Here is a 17,114-nt window from a genome sequence, read left to right as displayed (position 1 = left end):
GGGTGATTCCAGCCTTCCCAGGGCTCTGTTGGGAGCTCTCATTTCAGATATTCTGTTGTGTTGCTAGATGCCTCTCCTTCTCCGTTCCCTTAATCAGCGTAACTTCCTGGATGTCCCAATATCGTATTAACTCCAAAACAGACAGCCTCTCATACCTGTAAGTGGTACCAGCAGATTCCCTCTCAGTGCCTGGAAAGTCTAACTGTCCTTATACAGAGGAAACTTACAAGTGGGAACGTGAAAAGAGCCCTCTAGTCCTTCTACGGTGAGGGGGTTGCTTGAGTAATCACCTAGGACATGCATCTTGGCGTTCCCCTTCTTGTTCTTGGCAACATTCCTTCCCAGCGGTGACTTTGGTGCCGTGCCGCTGCTGTGGTGTGGGACTCAGTGGCTCTCTCCTCTGTCGTGTTAGGTATCAGCAGCTGGAGGAGGCGTCGGCCAGCCTCCGGGAACGGATCCGACATCTGGATGACATGGTGCATTGCCAGCAGAAGAAGGTCAAGCAGATGGTTGAGGAGGTAAGCGCTCGTCAGAGGTCATGGGCCGGGGTGCTTCCGGCGGTGGGGACATTTCAGCTCTGCAGCCAGATCTGACCTCAGCTCAGTGTTCTGGGGCTCACAGTGGACGCGCTCAGATGACCTCTGTCTTGGCCCCGAGGGGAATTTCCTCGTATGTCCCCCCTGCTGATTATCCCTCCAAAAGAGGGTCTTCTCCAGATCAGAGGGTGACAGTTAATAAGCCATGCGGTGCAGGGCATAGCTCACCCACTCTCAGAGGACAGCAACACCCTCTACCCTACGCGGGTGCCTGCAGCCCAGGGAGCAAAGGGAAGTTTGACAAGGAAAGTTTAATTCAGCTCGTGTCTCTACACTGCCCCCTGCCTGCCTCCCCGGGCTACTACTCGTCCTTTCTTCATTTCTGGTGTGCTCTCATTCCCTTTTCCTATCTGTTTTCTCTTTCTTCTGCCTTCTCCCTTCATTCTCTTCTTCTGTTTCAACATCTTTTCATTTTCCACCATCCTTTCTCTCCTTAAGTGCCTCTGTGTGAAACCAAGTTGTAGGTTTACTATATGCTGAGCATAGTTTACTATTCTATTTTTTTAAATGAAAAGACAGATAAGTTGAATATTTATATTATCTAAGAGGAAAACAATTCTTTTAACCCGTGTTAATGTAATCTGTCTCTCTTGTGGTGATTGCTCAATAGAAGAAAGTCTATGCTGTTGTAAAGCCAGTAACATATTATTGTAATTTTTCTTGCTCAATTAAAAAATCAGACAGAAGCCCTAACTGCTTTGGCTCAGTGGATAGAGTGTCAGCCTGTGGACTGAAGGGTCCCAGGTTCGATTTGGTCAAGGGCACATGCCCAGGTTGCGGGATCAATCCCCAGTAGGGGGCATGCAAGGAGGCAGCTACTCAATGATTCTCTTTCCTCATTGATGTTTCTTTTTTTAAAAAAATATATTTTATTGATTTTTTACAGAGAGGAAGGGAGAGGGATAGAGAGTTAGAAACATCGATGAGAGAGAGACATCGACCAGCTGCCTCCTGCACACCCCCCACTGGGGATGTGCCCGCAACCAAGGCACATGCCCTTGACCGGAATCGAACCTGGGACCTTTCAGTCCGCAGGCCGATGCTCTATCCACCGAGCCAAACCAGTTACGGCCCTCATTGATGTTTCTATCTCTCGCTCCCTCTCCCTTCCTCTCTGAAATCAATAAAAAAATATTTTTAAAAATCAGAAGAAAAGAACAGTTAGTACTAACAGGTTTATAAAAATTCTCTAGGGTCTAATTCTCTAACTTGCAAAGAAAAGAAAGTGGTTCAATTTAGTTAAACATGTGGATGGCAGTGAAAAAAATGGGAAAAAAAGTTTTTCCCCTTATGTAAAGCACTACTCTGAAAAGTTATTTCTTTTATTATTGATTTACTGAAATTAAAAGTATATCTACTTCTAATACATAATTTACACACATGACACAAATAGAAGTTTAAAAGTATAAACTGTAAACTGTTGGAGATATTAGTGGCATGGGCTTAAAGTCAGGGAGTTGTGAGGATGGGGGGGGACACTTTGTTTTTTCTTGTGTGTAGGATAAACATATACATTAGACTAAATTTACTTCCCAAACAAGGAATCCAATCACATGGAGTTGAATGCTGTGCGTATTATATTGGCTCCTGTGCCAGCCTCGGAAGCAGTAGAATAAAAGAACAGACAGCCAAGGTTCAGACGAGGCAACCACACACGCACCTTCGCAGCCCCTTTGCACACCTGAACAGGAGCACTGCCGGCATCAGCGATGGTGGATCCTGCCCAGTGGCACACTAGGTCGATATCAGCAGTGTGTTTCCCAAGGAAGAGCATCATGTTGTCACAGTTAGCATCTCGGGGAGCCATGGCTGTCAGAGCATAGCTTTTCTGTGTCTGACATGAAGTCTAGGGCAGGGCTGTTCTCATTTCCCACCTGTGGCTCCTTATTGTGGAACATTGCAGTTCCCCCACCTCACCACAGGGTGGTGCTCTGTACTGATCTCATATCTAATATTAGAGAACCAGGGACTAAAACCTCAGACTGGTTGGCTTCTGATACAATTATTATTTGTAATGTTTATGATTGGTACCAAAATCAAGAGACATTTTTTAAAAAGACATTTTCAAAGAAGTTTAGGATTTGCTGTTTTCTAATTTACTTCTGGAACATAATGGAACTACCAATTTGAAGGGAGTGGAATGGGCGAATATCTATATATGAAAATAAGGAAGTATATAAAGATCACTGTCCATGCCCTGCCTTTCTACCTGTGATTGTCTGTCTCCCAAATGAGCTTCCCTGCGTCCCGATGATGTGGTCGGTGAGACCCAGGCACTGGAGTGAGATCACAGGCTGAAATTTAGGATGGCACCGTCAGAGGGAGCCTCACTCAGGGGCCTGCTGGATTTCAGCAGTGGATGGAGACTTAAACAGAGAGAGAAAGAGGCTTTTAATTCTAAATGTAAACATCTAAGTCAAGTAGTAAGAATTAATGTGTCTAGTACACTGTGTTAACTTTACAACAAAGGGATGGCTTAGAATCTTAATTGCTGTAGCCATTTATGTGAATTATTTTTTTAAGTTAGAAACATGGAAAAGGGAATATTGACAAATGAGCACATTCAGAAGAGCAGGATCGGGTTGGAAAGGAGGTGAGAACTCTGGAAATTCAGGGAATGGTTGAAGGCTTTGGTGAAGAGATGGCCAAGGGAGCCGGATGTGAGAGCTGAATTAACATCTTAGATAACAGCCATCGAGAAGAGGGAATATACCTGTTTTGTATCGCCATGCAAGGCCAGGCTGGAACCACTGGGTGGCACTTACGAAAGGCAAATTTCAGCTCTTGGTTCAACATAAGGAAAACATCCTATATAATAAAAGCCTAATATGCTAAGTGTCCGGTCGTCCGGTCATCCGTTCAACCAATCAAAGCGTAATATGCTAATGATATGTTAAGGCTGCTCAACTGCTTGCTATGATGTGCACTGACCACCAGGGGACAGACAGTCGACAGGTAGGTTAGCTTTCTGCTGGAGTCTGGCCAATTGGGACTGAGCAAGGCAGGCCGGATACACCCTGGAGCCCTCCCACAGTCCCTCCCTGGCTGGCCAACCTCCCCCTTCCCTCCCCAGCCCCAATTGTGCACCAGTGGGGTCCCTCAGCCTGGCCTGCACCTTCTCGCAATCCGGGACTCCTCAGGGGATGTTGGAGAGCCAGTTTTGGCCCGATGCAGCAGGCCAGGCTGAGGGACCCCACTGGTGTACGAATTCGTGCACCGGGCCTCTAGTTTCTAATATTTGCTGCCCTGGAAGGTATTTAGCCCTTCACCATGGATGCATTCCTTATGACATAAGAAATTGAGATAGAAGCTCCTTATAAATAAAGAATTTTCTATTGTTTACTAGGCTGTGCCTGTTGTTATGATCACAGCATTATCATTACTTTGCCCAGTGACCAAAATCGGCAAAATTATAACTAAATCACTTCAGGGCATTTGCACCAAATTTTAAAAAACTCAGACTACTGCCTGGCCAGTGTGCTCAGTGGTTAGAGTGTTGTCCTGTGCACCACAGGGTCAGTGCATGTGCATGAAGCAACCGATCGATGTTTTTTCTCTCTCTCTCACTTCTTCTCTCTCTAGAATCAATGAAAGGCATATTCTTGAGTGAGGATTAAAAACAAAGCAAAACAGAAACCCAGACCACTGAATCAGTTACTTGTGGAATCTTGGACTCTGACTTTAGAAGAGAAATATATTTTTATCCATGAACTCCGGATATTAAGACAATTTGACTAGAAACAGAGGCAGCCAATGTCAGGGTCCCCTTTCCTTCCCTCCCAGGAAGTCTGAAAGCTTGTCAGTGTGGTAGCTTCACATTCACCAACGGCTGAATCTAGTCTCCATCCATTGTTGGTGTCATTTTCGTCCCAGTGTCTATGAAGAAACTCCGTTTATTAAAATGATGTGCTTCTTTTCCCAGCTCCAATCATCCATGAGGTCCTTGGACTCTTAAATTGTTAGGAAATATATTTCCTTCCACCTCAGTACAGTGCAATTTCTTAATAATACAATCTGAATAAAACATAGCCAATAAAAAATATATAAAAACAACAAAAAAATACCCAGCCTACGTTTTGTAACCCATAGCTCAGTAATTGATTTTCATTGTGGGGGACAGTATGTTTCAGTAAGGACTTGCACATGTAAGGAAAGAGCAGAATGGGCCTTTTAGAAATGAAAGATTAATATATATCTGTGGGGCCAAGTTCATTGGACAAAGGCAACTCGAAGAATCTTGTGTGAAGTGTGGGACCAAATACCCCCACAGACTAGATCTTTATTGGGGTGGATGTCAGGGACTGGTGTCTCCCTCCGTCACTCCTTCTTCTAACTGGTTCTAACTCTGACGAAAAGAAAAAAGAGAACTAGCTCTACATATGCTCCTTAGACTTCAAAGGTTTGCCAGAAAATATAGAGGGACTGAAAGAAATAGCTCTTGTGGGGAAATTCACTCATCCCTCCGTCCACCAGCTACCCGCCAGCACTCTCCGTGCAGGGCTGGGACAGGTGGGGAGGCGCAGGTGTGGCTCTGCATCTCCCCAGCGGTGTCATCCAAGCTCCAGAGTAACCCTCCTCCTTGGGTGTCCTGCAAGCCCCACGGGGGTAGGCCCTGTGCCTCAGTCAGGCTGCATTCTTGAGCTTTCCCTGAAAGGAACCCGGGGCCCAGGGAGGAGCAAAGGGCAGGGCGGAACCTTGACTCGTCTTTAAGTGTTAAAGACTTTAGCTGGCCCTTCAGAGGGTCATTCTCACCTCTTTCCCTGTGCTCACCAACGCCCAGTCTCCTGCCATCCAAAGCGGCTTTTCTGCCAAGGGGAAATTAGCTGGAGGAAAAAACAAGTTCTTATTTGCCCTCAAAAAGGGTAGACGTACATTTTTGCCAATGGGCAATGATATTGTTCAGCTGAATACACGGTAATTTAATAAGAGTTCCTTTACCTTTTCCGCCTCAATCATAGGCATCCTTTTGTTTCATCATGGCCTTCTTCTAATTTCCCATTGTGTTTGTGATGGGTGAAATGCAAGTGTCTGAAGAGTTCCAGAGAAGGCATTTTTCCTGAGTTTTCCTTTGCAGAAAGCAATTGCACCCCGACCCCCTTGTATAATTTAGATGTTTAATGAGCGCACAGGTGCAAGGAATCGATTTTCTTGTTAGTGGCTCTCCGTGCAGGCAGTGCATTAGAATCACAGGGAAGCCTTAAAAAATTCCAGAACCCAGCAGATGGGAGTAGGAGGGAGGGACTGGCGATTGGGGGTATTTTTGGTTGGTTTTTAAGCCCCACAAGATTCCAGTATGCAACCGATGTTCCGGGTTCTTACAACAGTGGCGTGCGTTTCCATGCTGGGTTTTCAGGTCATCAGTGCATTTAGCCAGCCTCCTTCAGGAGCTGTTGTGCCTGAGGTGAGAAGCTGGCAGTGAAGCTGGTAGGAAGGGCTCAAGGGAAGAAAGTGCGAGACGGGTCAGCAGGGACCAGGAGCATTGAAGTGGGAGGCTGGTCCAAGTGTGTGACCGTCTGAAGTCCTATCAGCCCCATCTAGACAGCTCCATCTAGAAAGCCCCATTTAGATGGCTCACTCTTTTTTAAAAACAAACATTTTATTGATTTTTTACAGAGAGGAAGGGAGAGCGATAGAGAGTTAGAAACATCAATGAGAGAGAAACATGGATCAGCTGCCTCCTGCACTCCCCCTACTGGGGATGTGCCCACAACCAAGGTACATGCCCTTGACTGGAATCGAACCTGGGACCTTTCAGTCCGCAGGCTGATGTTCTATCCACTGAGCCAAACCGGTTAGGGTGATGGCTCACTCTTAATAGCTCTGCTGGCCTGGTGGTGTCCAGGTAATAAAACTTCCCAAAGGCTATCCTTGGCCACCTAGAGAGAAGTTGTTACTAAGGCAGGTATATTTAGGCACACTCGTTAAGCAGATAATAGAGACTTAAAGGGACAGAATCCAATTGCAGTGGAAGCCGAGAGCTACCACTAACAAAGAGACCAAAAGTGGTTCGCATGGATCCTCTTCCTGCAGTGCTTGTGTGTGCACATGTACAGCCTTGCCCTGGTTTAAATTACTCACTTCTGTCTACACAGAAGACCTTACTTTTGGCCACACTGGCCTTCCTTGGAAAGAAAAGAACACGATACCTTGTTGAAATCATAGTATTAACAATGACTTTGTCTCAAGTGCAAGACGAGGCAGAACATTTTTGCAGTTCCTCAGAAATGGTTTTGAAAGTATTTGATTATCATCCTTTAGATTTTTAAAGAGTGAATTTCTTGTTATAACTCTATAGTTTTTTGAGGAGACAAACTGGATAAGGGAGAGTAGATGATGAGTGACTCTTTGGGGAGTTGAGGTTTGAGTTACTAGTTTCTGGCTCTTGAGCCAGCCAGCAAAGCTGGGCTTCTGTTTTCTTTTTTCAAGTCCCCATAACTTACCTCCCAGGCCCCGAATCTGTATACACCCCCTGCATTAGAGACCCGGGGAAGTAAGTTAGAGGAAGGAGTCAACTTTATGGGTTTACAGGGAAAGGTACCTAGACTGGAGGTGAGCATGGACTTTCTAGACGCAGACATGTTGCACTGACTAGTTGTGGGACCTTCAAAAAGTTATTAGTTTCTTGTCTGTAAAACAAGGTTAATAACAGTATCTATCCGAGAGGATTTTTTGTAAGAGTTAAATGAGGTGATGTACAGTTGATTCTTGAACAACACCAAAATTCGTGTGTAACTTTTGACTCCCCCAAAACTTAACTACTAATAGTCTACTGTTGCCTGGAAGTCCTACCTATAACATAAACAATTGATTAACACATATTTTGTATATTATATGTATTATATACTGTATTTTTACAATACATGAAGCTAGAGAAGATAAAATATTAAGAAAATCATAAGGAGGAGAAACTATATTTTAAGTATTTATTGAAAAAAATCTGCATATAAGTGGACCTGCACAGTTCAAATCTGTGTTGTTTAAGGATCAACCCTTTAGAAAATACAGCATATTCATTGGAACATGGGAAATACCCAATAAATATTAGCTGCTATTATTATTATTATTACTACTGCTTCTACTGATGGGTGGGTCCTTGCTGTGAACACCAAAGGTAAAGTTAAATGGGTTAAAAGCAAAAGCCGCTGGGTTGATTTTTTGACCAATACACAGGACTGCCCTTCTCTCCTTGGGAATCTTATGGATCTTTGGGTAACCTTCTTCCTCCTCCTGTGCTTTGTGCTGCGTTCTAGCTTAGCCATCTGTCCTTTGAGTAGAATATTTATACACAAAGCACATTTTAAAAATAATTTTTATTGATTTTTAGAGAGAGGGGAAAGGAGAAGGAGAGAGAGAAACATCTCTGTGAGAGTGAAACATCGATCAACTGCCTCCCACATGCCCACTAGTGGGGATCGAGCCTGCAACCCTGGCATGTGCCCTGATCGGGAATCGAGCTGGCAACCTTTTGGTGCACGGGACGATGCCTAACCAACAGAGCTACACTGGCCAGGGCTATACACAAAGCAATTTAAAAAAATCAATTCTCTACATCCCAAGAATCTTCCATTTTAAATGGATCAGCCATTTATTAGCAATTTATTTTGAAATTATCCTGTGCTGTGCTGAAATGTACAACACCAAGGTACATTTTTGCCAAATGCCCTGTGTTTGGAGGACTCCGTGTGATCTCCAGCACTGACAATTAGCCACGTGGGGGTAGGGGAAGGAGCCACAGCACTGAGCCCGCGACCCTAACCCACCCAATTCACCTGTTTCCAGATCATGTCCCACGAGCTCTTCTCCAGATTTAGTCTCCGGCTCTTTGGAAGATGATAAATGGTAGCCTGCCCTGGGTTGGAAGCGGCTCCCTGTATTGTTCGTGATTAGAAGAACGCTTGCACTCTCTGCTGGGAAGAGGTGGCATGTATCTGATGAGCCGATGAACAAAACAGGAAGGACATGCTATTAAAAGGAACACTTGACCATGGGGGGCTCTTACTTGTGGAAACACCACATACTGTAACCTCAACTCGTACAGCCCCACACTGCAGAGTCAAGAGGGCTCAAAGATCCACAGACCATTTTTTAGAAACTTGGGTTCCTAGACATCAAAGAAGGAGCCACAATGAAAAATAGTCCTAAATATAATTTGGAAAGTGCCAGGTGGAGGCCGGTCGTCAGGTCCTGGAGAATGGAGCCTTCGTATGGAGAAGCTGCCGAGGACCCTGCTAAGAAGACGGGAAGTGCTGCCACCAGATCACACCCCAGAAAATACAGAAGCAGCCGAGTGTCCATGTAGTTGGCTTTTATTTATCTGAGTGGTGGCCCAGCGGATGTCCTCTCTGAGTGGAGAGCAACAGCACTAGTCAACTTAGCACTCTTCCTGTTGGTTTAAGGAGAGTTTGGTTGGCTTCTGTCACCACAGGCATTTTGCCTGAATAGACAGTTCGATTAACTTCATGAAAAGGAGAAGTATATCTGATGACGAGAGACATGTATTCGGCTGAAATATATTGAAGTGAAATATGCTTCATGCTGCTTTATTTGTATGGGGAGCTGGTATCTCGTCAAAACGTAGTGTTGCTTAAATCTAGTTAGTAGTAGCAGCGGCAGTGGTGGTGGTAATAATAGTCAGTGGGTGGTATTAGCCCACCGATGCTAGTAGACTGGGTTAATGGAGTGAGTTCATTAAGGGGACAGCGTCAATTTGATGTTGGGTAGTTGTCCACTCCCACCACTTCTTCAGAGCAAGGTGGACCGGCAGATGCTTTCTTGTCAATAGTTGCCTTTGGTCTTCCATTGAGATGCTTCTGTCCAGCTTAAGCAAGTAAGCAGTGGACGGGAAAGGAAGCAGGTGAATAAATTTCCAGATTAGTAATGAACTGTTAATGCAGTTAATCTACCTGGGTATCCTGTTTCAGCGCAGGTCCCCAGATACTCTGCTGGGAACTCAGACTTCTGCTAGGGAGATTTGAGTCAAATTTGAGATTTGCTGACCTAGATGTCACTCTAGTGTTGTAACCTACACTGTTTATAGGGTTACATACCTTCACTCCCCTCATGCTTTTCTAAGTCTCTGATGAAAAAGTTCCTGGCATTTGTTCTAGTGGCATAGATTCATTACCCAGTTTCAAAAAAAAAAAAAAGAAAAGAAAAGAAAGAATATGAAACGGAAATGTCCTGACTTGTAGAGAAAGTGGGTCATCCAGGTGAGCCTTTCTCCCAGAACCGTGTGCTGTCCTCCTGCCCTTGGAGCTTCTTCCCTCTTGTGGGTGACAGACAGTCCCTGGAGGCCAGCTAGGCTTTATTTTGTGCAGAGGGGGTGGGGGGGGCCTTGATTGTCTGCAGGACCCTGAGAGCCTCCAATATGTTATGCCCTCAGTGCCTCATCCACGTCCCCCTAGAACTGGCACTAGCTCCTCGGCCAGTTGGTGGTCTCCTTGACCTGGTTCCCAGCCTGACAGGACCTCCCTCCATCTGCCCCTCCCTCCTTTGCCTGTGTCCAGTTCACACTTTGCTGCCAGGATTGTGATATGGTGTGTACTTGACTTATTGCCTGTCACACCTGAGTTAGGTGTTCACATTCTGCTGCACCCCACCCATGCTCCTCCCCTTAACTGGATCATTAGCTTTTGGCTCTTAAGGCTACAGTTTTGTCTCATGGTCACTCAGGCTTCCACCCAAAAGAGGTGCTACTCAGAAATTTGAGGCAGAATGTATTTATAGTAAATTAAAATGTTATGGTTTCAGATCCTAGTGTTTAATGTTGTATTACTCATGTCTTTATTTTAAAAATCTTAGATACTTTACTAAAATGTGGTTTTTAGAAGGTATCAGAAAGCTCTTAAGTGCGTGAGCCTTTCCTTCGATGCATTGTTGAAAGGATTACTGCAGTCTCATTGTGTGACATGTACTGATACATGTATTCACCATACAAATTGTCCTTTCGAGGGAGAAGGTCTTTTCTTTGTCAATGTCACCGAACCCACTTTCTCTTTGTTGAGATTGTTTCTAGTTGGCTCTGCAGTGTTTCTTAGAGACCAGGTGCCCACGATCTTCCCATAGAGAGTGTGTGAGGCTCTGCTCCTGTCCAAGTGGCTACCACCTACTGGGTGTTTCTCAGGTTTCAAGGCTCTGTGTGTAGACCTCACAGTCCCCCACACACTAAACCTCTAGGGAAGGTATTATTAGCCCAATTTTTTTGGGCATAGGAAACTGAGACTTAGTGTCTTAAAAAATAAGTAGCCGTCCATCTCTTAGCAAAAGATGTTGGTCTCGGGTTCATTGACTCCAAAACCAACATTCATTCTTTGCTTCTTCTATTTTTTTAACTGGAGGGGAAAGTTTTAAATGCAGAAAATTACAGAGAATTATTAAAACAAAAACCCTGGTACTCTCCTCTAGAATTGACAAATGTTAACATTTTGGCATATATTTCAGATTTTTCTAAATAAAAGAAAACAGTACAAAGGGGAGTTTTTCTTTTTATCCCTCTCCAGTTCTGATCTTTTTCCTTGTCCCCCCTCCCTCCCTCCTCAGAGGCAATTTGGTCTCTATGCAGACCATGTGTCAATGCTTTTACTACCTATATATGTGTCTATTATCAGCGTATAGCTTGGTTTATTGATAAAAGATGTATGTACATTTTTATTTATAATATATAAATAAGTAAAATTTATTGTATATATTTTGCAAGTTCTTTTCCCACTTTTGTTTCTGATGCTGTTACATATAAATCTAAATTATTCATTTTAATGGCTCTCTAATATTCCACTATGTAAATATAGGATACTGTATCCTAACGATAGACTTGAAGCATTTTTCCAATTTTTTATTTTTTTACAAACAATGCCAAACATGTCTCTGTGCTTCTCCAATTGGGGAATGTACTTAGAGGAGGAATTGCCAGAGCCTGGGGTTGGCACAATTTCACCTTTGCCAGGTACTGCCCATGGATCTCCAAAGCAGACATACACTTCCACCCGTCACGTATGAGAAGGTGGATTTCTCCACACCCTCACACCTCCTGGCACTGTTGGACTATAATTTTTGCCATTTGTGAAATAGTATCTCTTTGTTTGGGTTTTAATTGCATCAGCCTGATTACTACTCATTGCGACTGGCGAGGTTGAGTATCTTCACAGGCTTATTGACCATTCAGGCTTCATGTCTGTGAGTTGGCTGTTCATATCTTTGTTTATTTTTCTCTTTGGTTGTTTATCTTTTTCCCCTCTTGATTTGTAGGAACTCTGAATACTATCAATATTCATCATTTATCAAAAAATATTTTGATGCCATTATCTTCTCCCAGTCAGTGTGTTTTGTTTGTTTATGGTGTCTGGTGTAACATACATGTTTTTAATTTTGGTATAAAGTTACTAATTTTTTGTGCTGTGCTGTGTGTCTTGTTTGTTTGCCATAAGGATGTGTTTATAATAGTTTCAGAGGTCTGTTTTTATCTCTAGGTCTTTAATTACACCCCCCACCCACCCACTCATACCTTCTCTTCCTTTTTCTCCATACCTATCTATCCTATTATCTTGTAATACGTCCTACATTTACCTGTTTTGTTTATTTATTTGTTGTCTGTTTCCCTCCACTAGAATGTAAGCTCCCCGAGGGCAGTGGCTTTGACTGTTTTGTTCATAGCTGTATCTCTAAACCTGAAATAGTCACTGACCCAGAGGAGAAGCTCAATAAATATTTATGGAACAAATAAATAAAAATCCATGTGGAATTTATTTCTTGTATATGTGATATGAATAGGGATCCATTGGGGGGGGGGGGCGGGGTAGTGGGTGATCATGGAAAGCTTGTTTCTCTAACAGCATTAATTGGATGGCCCATCCTTGCCCCACTGATTTTTTTTCATGCCACCTCTATCATTGGAGATGTTTCCCTTGTGCCACTGTCTTTAAACATTTCTGTTCTCGCCCAGCCGGCGTGGCTCAGTGGTTGAGTGTCGAGCTATGAACTAGGAGGTCACGGTTTAATACCCGGTCAGGGCCTGGGTTGTGGACTCGATCCCCAGTGTGGGGCTTGCAGGAGGCAGCCAATCATTGATGTTTCTACCTCTCGCTCCCTCTCCCTTCCTCTCTGAAATCAATAAAAAATATACATTAAAAAATATTTCTGCACTCCTGCCCTTGTGCTAAAGTCTGCGGGGAAACCCAATCCTCGGGGTCAGGAGTGGGGATGCGGGTGATGAGCCAGGTCCGATTGTGCCCTCAAAGGGCTTTCTGGTTGACATTAAAACCTGTGAGAACTCAAGGCAGAACGTGATGTCGTACGCAGGGGTATGATCCGGTGCCGAGGCACAGGACCTGGAGACAACAGTAGTTAGGCTCACAGCCGTCGAGTAATAAATGAAGTCTGAGTTTGTGTCCTGCCTCTGTTCCTGGGTGGGCTTTATTTCTTTAGTGAGTTACTCTTCTTTCCAACACTGTTTCCTTACCGACAAAATGGAAATGATGAAACAGCACCTGCTCCAGAGGTGGCTGTGAGGAGGGACTGGCAGAATGCGTGCTCACTAATCCCAGCGTGGGCGGGAGTCTTTAGGGAGGAGGCGATATTTGACCCAGTCTTGCAGGATGGATTGGAAATTTCTAGGCTGGGATTGAGTGGGTGGAAAAGGACATGCCAGACAAGATATGGAATAAACAAAAACTGAAAACATGGAGACCAGTAAGTGCGGGGTGAGTTCAGGGAGCACTAATCTAGTTTGACTGGACTGTGGGAGGGAATCCCAATGAAGAGGCTGGAAATGTGGGTTATCAGCGCCAAGCCAAGAGGGTGTCCTTTATTGCTTTACTCTCAATTCCTGATGGCTCTTTAGGGGGTGCTGGGCCATTGGGGGGGGGAGAGCAGGGAGGAAAGCTAGTGCAGATGAGGGCCCATATTCAGGGCCCTCAAACTTTAGGAACTTTTATTTTATTTTTTAAATCTTTATTGTCGAAAGTATTACATAGGTCCTCCTTTTCCCCTCATTAATCTCTTCCAGCCTGCTCCTGTCCCCCTCCCCCAGGCCTTCACCACCCCATTGTCTGTGTCCATGGGTTACGCATATATGCATACAAGTTCACTGGTTGATCTCTTCCCACCCACCCTCCGTTCTGACAGATGTGAGGTGATATCTCATTGTTGTTTTGATTTGCACCTCTCAGATGATGAGTGACTTTGAGCATTTTTTCATATGCCTCTTGGCTTTCTGAGAAACTTTTATTTTTTAGCTCCAGCTTTGTGCCAGGTGTGGAGCTGGGTACTTCCATATACATATCTCATTGCATTTATCTCCAGGGATTCTTCCCCGGGATATTCCTGGTCAGTGTGTGGTCTTTTGCCCCTGATCCTGCATCTACCGAGGAAAGCACAGGGACAGAGACGCTTAGAGCACCCTCTTCTCCATCCCACCTTCCTCCTCTAAAGTCACAGAAGAGAAAGAACAGCCTTCAAGACTTAGGGCCCCAGAATCTCTTCCCAGCTTTGCCTCCTTTCTGGGCAGCATCACAGCAATAGGTTGTCACCCAGAGAGGATGGAGGCGAACCTCTGAACATCAGTGTGGTGTGAATGAAAGAGCTTTGCCTTCAGAGGATGTGGGTTTGGATCTCAGGCCTGCCAGCTTCAAGCTCCAGGGTGACCACTGTGCTGATTGGCCTGCGACCGAGAAGTTCCTGACACATGAGAATTCCAGTGCGAAAGCCTGGAAAGTCCCTGCAAGCTGGGGTGAGCGGGTTGTTAGCCCTGTGGTCTGAACTTTTTCCTCTCCCCATCAATAGCCGGCAGGTGCATTCCATATTCGGGGAGAAACCAAACTTCCTTCTGCCTGCTCGCTTTATTGCACTCACGTTTGCATTTCTTTCTCCACTTACTGCCTGCCTTCCTCCCTGGGATGTTTTCTCTGTGAAGGTGGAGACAAGTCTTCCTCGCTCAGCACCTGACGCTGGGTCCACCGCAGAGGTGATCACAGGTGACTGTTGAGGGATGAGCGATGATGCGACTCTAGGAACCTCAGTTTCCTCCTCTTTGGGGATGACTGCTCTTCGGGTTGTTTCTGAGAATAATGAGCTAGCCCAGCAAGAGCCCCGGGACCCAGTGCACCCCTCTTTCTTCCGTCCCCGTGAATGCATGCAGGTGGCAGGGCCAGTTTACTCATCCTTCCCGGATGTGTACACAGCCCAGTCACGTTCAGGCGCCAGGAGACTCGGGTCTCTCTTCTCCAAGAGAAGTTGAGTTATCGTTAATATAAGATAGAAATCAAACCAAATCCGATTATTTTACCTCGGAAGCCAGTTTCAACTGATCCTTTTGAATGGTATAGTTCTATTATTATATATAACTTCAAACTTAATAGAAAAAAATTGATTAAAATATGTGCCCTGTTCATATCCAGCCTGGCTGAATGCCACAAGACACATTAATTGAAAATGAATTTCTGCAAACCCAATCAAGCTCATGAAGATGAAAAATGTACCTTTTTCCCTCCATCCCTTCATTGATTTTTCATTTTCCCCACTCAGAGCTTCATTTAGCAATTTTTCAGTTTCATTTTGTTGTGGCCTTAATTCATTTCCTTCACTCCCCCCAAAATGAGATAATGTACCATTTTCCTTGTCCTTTTAAAACTGTCCTTTCAGGCTGCATTAGTGCCGGCCGGATTCCGGTGGTGCCGTATTTCTCTCTGCTTTATTGTTATTTCTCAGGGAAAGAGGGTAACTTTATTATTTTTAAAATTCTTACTGCGGTCGTTTTTATGGAGGAGGATGCACTTTAAAACGCATTACTGTGAAATGACAATGTCACAAGACTTGTAAAATAGAATTAAGAGGAACTGTAGGAAAATTTTAAAAACACACATACCTTTTCAGGAGAAAAAAGTGTAAAATGCGGGTTATCCCCATTTTTCATGGAGGGTGCAGGAGGGTCCCGCGTGCTTCCTGTTTTGTTGAGGGAAATGGAGACAACCCTTTGCCAGATCACAAGGGGTTCGGGTTGAAAACGAGGCCCTGTCAGGACAAGAGGAAGCCGAGGGAGGAGGCGCTGAAGCCCGAGTGAGCTCTGGAAGGTTCCTGCCAGTCCCGGCCCATCCCTGCCCCAGTCGGTTCCCTGGTTCACCGGACCTCTAGGCGTTTTGAAACAGTAATGGGGATCCTCGAGTTACTTTCTTGTGTAATTTTCAAGTCATCTCACAGCTTATAATGTCCTGTGAAAAGTCTGCAGGGGCTCACCATAAAGTGTCCTATTGCTTTACTCTGACCCAGAATTCAGAACCCAGATGATCTCATTCTGATGAGAAGCTTCGGTTGGCATTTCTTCTTTGATCTGTCTAGCAGTGGGAAAAGGATTTGTTTCTTTATCAGTGCGGTTTAAAGCAGGAAGTGTGTCTAGGTGAGGGTCCAGGGGAAGGAGTGTTGCTGATAGAGGCTGGGAACTTCCTACCACCACACACCGCCCTCATACCCTGGTTTGGTTTAGAATAAAAGCACCTGTGGGCTTTTCCTAAAATTAGAATGAAAACGGCAGAAGAGGGTAAAGGGAGGATAAGTGGTGATAGGAGAGGACTTGGGGTGGTGAATACACAATACAATATTCAGATGATACGATGTAGAATTGTGCACCTGGAACCTATATAGTTTTATTAACCAATATCACCTCAATAAATTCAATAAATATTTTTTAAAAATTAGAATGAAAACAAAATAAAACAAATTTCAAAGAAAATAAACAATATCATAAACTTATTAGTAAACAACAAAAAATAACGTAACTCCTAGTATCGTACTCCATTCAGTGTGTTTCCTATTTGATGTAAGGCATTTTCCAGATACGTGCATATTATCAGCCACCAGCTGGTAAGAGAAAGCATCCCAGGCACAATTTCTTTAAAAAACATATCAAGTGCTATCTAGCATTTAATACTTATTTGCTGCTGCTATTTCTTATATTTCTTCATTTCTGTCCACATCCCTCAATATTGAGTTATGTTTCACGAGTCTTGCACAGTTGGGTGCCATTCTCATAGTTCTAATTACAGGCCTGCATCACGTTCTGTTGTCCTAACACAAAACAACCTGTGTCCTTCGCATCTGTCACTAATGGAAAAAACCTCCAGGAAGCCGAGAAGCCTTGCAACCTCCAGGGTTGTATGGATCCATACATAACAGGGCTTCACTCAATTTTTGTACAATTTCATTTTGATCTGGTTGACACATAAGCTCTTTTTGAAACAAATTAGGAGGAATCCTTTCACTAGCACTCTATTTCCAAAGCAGTTTATAAAGACGTGTGGATTGATAAGGGTGATTTCATCTCCTCAGAGAACTACTCTTTCCTATAAGATAATTGATACACTGGACATTTGTGCCAGGAGGTTTTGCTGTCTCGTGCAAGGGCAAGATGTGAGTAAAGGATGGTAAATGGCAGTGATTGTCCTGAAGGGTTTGCTGGGAGGGCTGAGGGAGAACAAGAGGGGACACAAGGCCAGCCTGAGGGACTTGGGAAGACAGGTGAGAGGTGACTGT

The 17,114-nt window shown here is 44.3% G+C and overlaps 1 protein-coding gene across 3 annotated transcripts in view; it reads left to right on the top strand.

Moving 5' to 3' along the window:
• Positions 1 to 17,114, top strand: part of MYZAP (myocardial zonula adherens protein) — a 69,698-nt gene that overhangs the window by 26,491 nt on the left and 26,093 nt on the right. For 2 of the 3 annotated variants that reach the window (XM_023751605.1, XM_014453397.2), the window contains exon 9: positions 413 to 518. In XM_023751605.1, coding sequence (XP_023607373.1) covers positions 413 to 518 — 106 coding nt within the window. Of the gene's footprint in view, positions 1 to 412; positions 519 to 8,375; positions 9,752 to 17,114 lie in introns of those variants that run through there. The other variant, XM_014453398.2, reaches the window with a different exon arrangement.

The sequence above is a fragment of the Myotis lucifugus genome, unplaced genomic scaffold (genome assembly GCF_000147115.1).
Source record: "Myotis lucifugus unplaced genomic scaffold, Myoluc2.0 scaffold_23, whole genome shotgun sequence".
Taxonomy (NCBI): domain Eukaryota; kingdom Metazoa; phylum Chordata; class Mammalia; order Chiroptera; family Vespertilionidae; genus Myotis; species Myotis lucifugus.
The sequence above is the reverse complement of the archived record's forward strand: the minus strand, read 5'-3'. Positions and strand labels throughout refer to the sequence as shown.